The 6,000-nt window shown below is 25.0% G+C and overlaps 1 protein-coding gene across 1 annotated transcript; it reads right to left on the bottom strand.

Moving 5' to 3' along the window:
* Nucleotides 1-2,019: 2,019 nt before the first annotated feature.
* Nucleotides 2,020-5,729, bottom strand: LOC126554459 (uncharacterized). The gene is made up of 5 exons (XM_050209540.1): nt 5,612-5,729; nt 5,075-5,210; nt 4,838-5,008; nt 3,586-4,111; nt 2,020-2,232 (listed from the first exon to the last, which is right to left on the bottom strand). Exons 1-5 carry the CDS (start codon nt 5,727-5,729, stop codon nt 2,020-2,022), a joined length of 1,164 nt encoding a protein of 387 aa, XP_050065497.1.
* Between the last annotated feature and the right edge of the window lie 271 nt (nt 5,730-6,000).

Genomic DNA, 6,000 nt, shown 5'->3' with positions numbered 1-6,000 from the left:
TCATCAGTCCACATTGACTTCAAAATGTATATTAATTTATTTACAAATTATTGTGTATACTCTTATAATTTATTTAACTATTATTCAATTTTGTAATATTTTTTTAAGATTGTAAGAAAACTAAAAATATTTTCTAACTTCTACTTCTGCATCAATAAATAATGCCACTGTGGTGAGTGGTGAACTGTCTTCCTCAAATAACCTCACTACTATTGCTTCACCAATAAATGATGTGCCTCTAATGACTACTGCAGGTATATTGTGGCATAATAATAAATTGTATATAATAATATTTGCAAATTAATTTTTTATTTTATAATAGAATTCCAAAACTTTGTTATACATACATTAACAAAATTAAAGTATGATCAAATCACAATGAGCAATACATTGAATGCATCACATGTTGCATTACAAAATTTTTTAAATACTTCTGGTGAAACCATCACAGCACACATGGCAAACAATATTACACAATCAATTAATATCGATGAAATATTCCCTCTTAAGACGAATGATGAACTTGATAATTTCGAACAAAAATTGCTACCTATGTGATAAAATGTTTAGACCTAATATGGTATGCATTAGAACTCATTTAAAATAAATAGTAAATATGTATATAATATATAAAATATATTAAATCAGCTTAACTATTCATTTTTTAGGTATCAAAACTATCTTTATTAATTGGAAATAAAGATATTGGAGATAGTGTACGACGTATCATGTTGAAAATGTTTTCAGATGAACTTATAAAAAGTTATTCGCTATTGGGATTTAAAAAAAAAAAAATTCAAAGCTTGGATATTATCGTTTAATCATTGGTTAATATTAATTATTATTATATTTACTAATATTATTAATATTTAATATTATTTTTTGATTTTTAGATGCTTTGAAGGTTAACATCAAGTATAAAAACATAATTGACAAGGACATTGACACACCACTATCAACTTGGTTGGCCCATGCCAAATTTAGGATTTTAAGCAAAGCAAATGCTACAATACAGGCATTAAATAATCTAGACAATACATTATAATTATTTTATATAATATATTTAATTTTTTCATTATTATTATTATTATTTTAATATTTTTTATGTTGTTGGTATTGAGTAAATACCATTGCTGAAATCATGCGCTATATCAATGCTATATTATTTTTTTTTATTTTATTATTATTATTGATATTGTAAATACCATTGCTGATATCATGAAATTATTTTTTTTTTAATTGAGTTTTAAAATATAAATAAATATTTGAAAGTGAATACTTTTGATTTTTTAAATTTATTTGTGTATTTTAAAGTTATTTTATATTATATAATATACGTCAAAACATATTTAAAATTTCAAATATAATTTATTATAATTTCAAAAGAATATTATAAATATATTATATTGAAATATTATACGAACTTAATGACATAATGTTATTATAACATTAAAATTGGTGGTATGAAATGCAATTAAAATATTTTGAAAATATTTCATAAATATTACTGTAACTTTCACGAAATGTTTTAATCTGATCAGTACAAGAATATTTTCAGAATGTTAATTTCATAACATTTTAGGAAACTTATAAAGGTAGGACAAATAATGATTATTTAATATTCTAAGAAAGTTTCAATAATATTAAACAAATGCAATTAAAATGTTATGGAAACATTAATGTTAACTTCTAAATATTCTAAAAATGTTAAAATAATTGTATATTGCTGTCTGGGTTAGATACACCAATTAAACTTTCATTGACTGAATCATTAACATATCGGATGATAATACTACACTGATCTTCTACTTTTATATCTTGGTGGTATCAATTTGAATTGAATACATCTCTAACTCTTTTACTTCTTCAGCTATTTTGCGTTTCATAATCTGTTTTATAATTTGAATTATATTATTAACTGTAGTTTTTGACAAAAATGATACAAAACTTCCATGCCCAACTTTTTTACATTCATCATCATTTGATGATTTTTTTGGAGCATTTTTTGTATAACATGGTCTAATGCGATTTTAAGATAGGATCAAACTTGCTTATCAGTAAAATTAGTTCTAGAGATGTTCCATGGTCAATATTTGTGTTACTTAAAGATTGAGATACTTCGCTTTGTGTTCCCCTGTAACTCATTCCTCGTTTTCCAATGGTTTTAATTGTTTCAATTATCCTCTCCAAGACTTTTTGTCTTTCTTGAACCTGGCTTTTTCTTAAGGTCAGCTGTTTTTTAAATAAAAGATTTTCAATATCAACTTGATTATAATTTAACATATATGCAGGCCCGTATTAAGAAAATTTGCCACCTTCCGCCACCAAAAAAAAATAAAAAAAAATGTTACTTTATTGATATTACCCAATTGTAGAAGTTAATAGTTACAATGTTACATTAATGTAAATTAAAACTCAGTTATAACCATTAACTAATATATTATTTAAAACAATTTTTAAAATGACATATTAACTTAAAAATAAAAATGTTCAATTAATTTATAACTTCATAACTTTCTGCGAAACTGTTTTGAAACAAATGATGTAATAATATCACTGTAATTAATTGTTTTAGTTATAGATGACTCTATATTAAGTATGGCTAAACTGTTCAATCTCTCTGTTGACATGATTGATCTTAAATATTTTTTAATTCTCAGAGTAGAAAATGATCTTTTCGTTGAACAGTTTGAAGCAGGAATACATAGGAACATTCTAAGAGCAACATAAACATATGGAAATATAACTTCTATGTTTTTTTCTTTAATAAATTTGCACATATTAATAATATTTGTAGGAGGGTTTTTGATGGTCTTAAGCAAGCTCTGAAAATGAACACATTGGTTTTCAAATGTTTCATCCAAATCATTCTTGTATATTTTTCTTAATTTTTTTGTACCATCACGAACTTCTGAGGTTTTTTTTTCACAAATAATGTAAATGGTATTAATTTTGAAATTTGTGCGTCCATTGAAAATAGCATCTGGTTCAATAGATTCATCATTACGTTTCTTACGTTTTTTACTTTTGTGTTCATAATCAGGAATTGTGTCATCATCATTGTTAAACATATTCAATTTATGAATTATACAAACTAACTACTGTGCTTATATCAATATTAACAGATTGTAATAGAAGACTAGTTTTGTTAAATGTATGTAAAATATCACTCCAAAATACAGTCATGTATGCTGTTTCTAATTTATTCATTTGTCTAATTAAACCTCTGGCTTCAGACCGTACAAATGGTTTTTCATTATCATCAATTATTAGTTCTTCTAATACTTGTTTTATAGAACTCCAGTTTTTTTTTAAACTGTGGCAAGCGTCTTCTCTTGCTGACCATCGCGTGGTGGATAAACTTTTTATAGTTGTGATATAATATTGACTTAATTTATGCCATCGGTGTGTGGATGAAGAAAAAAAAACAAATATATTTTGAATAAAAAGAAAAAAAATTATTTGCTTTTTTGCAGCAGTTTGCAGCACACGATCAGAATAAATTCAAAGAATGCGCCGAACATGGTACAAAATCAGCTAATGGTGAAACTTGCTTTATTCTTGCTTGAACTCCTGAATAAATACCAGACATGTTTTAGCGTTGTCAAAAGATTGACCTCTCAAATAATAAACATCTAAATTATATTTTTTTAAAACTGATAAAACTGATTCTGCTAGATTTTCTGATTTATGTCCAACATTCTCTAAAAAACCAATAAATCTTTCAATTAGCTCACCGTTCGATAGTACATACCTGATAACGAAAGATAGTTGGTCAGTGTGTGATATATCTGGAGTGGAGTCTATGCTGATAGAAAAATATTTTGATGTTTTAATTTCATCAACTATGGTATTAATGACTTTTTCAGACATGATTTTAATGAATTGTTCATAAGTAGAAAATGATAAATAGGAAGTATTACCTTTACCAGGATTACCATACTTAGATATGTGTTCTGATAAAAGTGGGTCATACTCTGCTAGTAATTCCATCATCATAATAAAATTGCCAGTGTTTGAAGTAGACGATCCAAACTTTTCGAAATCACCTCTAAATGACAATCCGTGTCTTGCCAAACTTTTAAGAACCGAACAAACTCTAGTCAGTACACTAATCCAATATTTTTTTTCAGTTTCTATTTGATACATTTGTCTTGTATTTATTTTACTTAAATCTGATGCAAGTTCTTTCATTTTATATGAACATAATTTGTGTTCAGGCGAATTTTCATGGTAAGAAATTTTTTTAGGAAGTTTCCAATCTGAAAATCCTGCTTTTGAAAAATGAATTTTATTCTCAAATAAAAAACATGGAACACAATAAATTGATCCAGTACTCTCAGAATAAGATAAATAATCTCTTTGACATGTTTCACCATTGATTTTAACAGTTTTGAAAAAATCTATATTCAGATATCTAAAATAGTTGCGGAAATGCCCTCTCTGAACAACACTGTACGATCTTTTTGAAGCTGTAAATTTAACATCTAGATTTTGACTAAATCCATTTTTACAGATATATTATCTCGTTTGTTCATTTATACACCACAATGCTGGATCCAATCTTAAATAAACACAATTAAGAAAATTACTTATTAATTTAGAAAATAGTTACAATAAGAATAACAAATAAATGCATATATATTAGAATATTTTACCTAGTAAATTTTTACTCATTTTACATATTATTATAATTTTGTATATTGCATAAAATGTATTCTTATAAAATATAAAATATACATGGTACATAAAAGTAAAAATAATGAGAGTACCCTAGTACTTTCATGGTAGTCAACGTGTTAAAAAAAAATAATTTGAATCAGTGTTTTAACTTTACCCAGGTATATCAATAGAATTTAGTTCTAATAAAATATTAATATGCTCTGACTGTTCTAAACACGACGTTTTAGTATCCAAATTATTACAAAGAGATGTAATGCCAGCTTGAGGTTGTTCGACAGATTTTTCATTGTATACAACTAATGCTTGAGAATGAAATGTTTCAGGACTAGAATAAAAAACAAATTATTAAAAAATTAGAACTGCTAGAACTACTTAAATTGTTAAATATTACTTGACTATTTCACTGGATTTTGATTCTAAGGAAATATTGCTCTGTTCAATACATGAAGGTTCAGTATCCAAATTATTACAAAGAGATGTAAGGCCAGTTTGAGGTGGTTCAGCAGACTTACTAACCATACCTGATTCTTTGAGTAGAAAATATAATATAATGGTATAATCAAAAATTATAAAAATACTAACTGTGTTTAACCATGGTCCATGATTTAAATAAAATATATTTTTTAATTCAATTTATCCGAATAGATACCTGATTTATATAGTAATAAAATAACTAAAAACTACTTAATAAGCAAATTCATATATAATGTTGAGTACCTATAATATTTTTTAATTTTTAAGCAATTGTAATTTTTAACTATTTAAATTTCAGTAATAATACAATCATTAGGATTTGTTTAGACTTTTTAGAGTAATAATATTTAATTTCTTAAAAATAAAAATTTAACTTTTTATGTATTTATATAAATTTCATATTATTATTACTAATATTACTTTACTTTACAGTCAACATAAATAAAATACATACTTTTGAACATTGTGTCGATTTTAATAGTTTTTTGAACAATTTTATTCAAATTTAATTCTTTGAGCTTAGCTATTTTCTTGTATTCAGCCCTACTAAGCCTATTTCTTCTTGGAGCCATAACTAAGTAAGATATAAAAAATTATTACACATCCAGAATGTGAATCCGTGACTTATAAGAAGAGAAATCAATTTCTTAAAAATATTGTTTCAAGTACCTACTAAAAATTTTAATTTTATTGAACAATAGGACCAGTAGATACTTACTTATATATTACAATATATTTTATCGTAACTAATATTCCGCAACTCTTAAGAACATATAGAATTAAAATTTAAAGCACCATTTAACATTTTGCAATTTATTAATCATAATAGTCGTTGCTACAATA

Source organism: Aphis gossypii, unplaced genomic scaffold (assembly GCF_020184175.1).
Source record: "Aphis gossypii isolate Hap1 unplaced genomic scaffold, ASM2018417v2 Contig00509, whole genome shotgun sequence".
Lineage (NCBI taxonomy): Eukaryota > Metazoa > Arthropoda > Insecta > Hemiptera > Aphididae > Aphis > Aphis gossypii.
Note: the sequence above shows the minus strand (reverse complement) of the source record. Positions and strands in the feature narration are given on the sequence as shown.

Bases quoted from the DNA above. Each gene is read 5' to 3' on its own strand.
- LOC126554459 (XM_050209540.1), bottom strand. From the start codon at position 5,729: ATGGCTCCAAGAAGAAATAGGCTTAGTAGGGCTGAATACAAGAAAATA. The intron at 4,112-4,837 runs GTAAAGTTAAAA...ATATTGGATTAG, and splicing joins AATTCTATTGATATACCTGG to TGTACTGACTAGAGTTTGTT. The intron at 2,233-3,585 runs GTATTTATTCAG...TTTAAAAAACAG, and splicing joins ACAACGCTAAAACATGTCTG to CTGACCTTAAGAAAAAGCCA.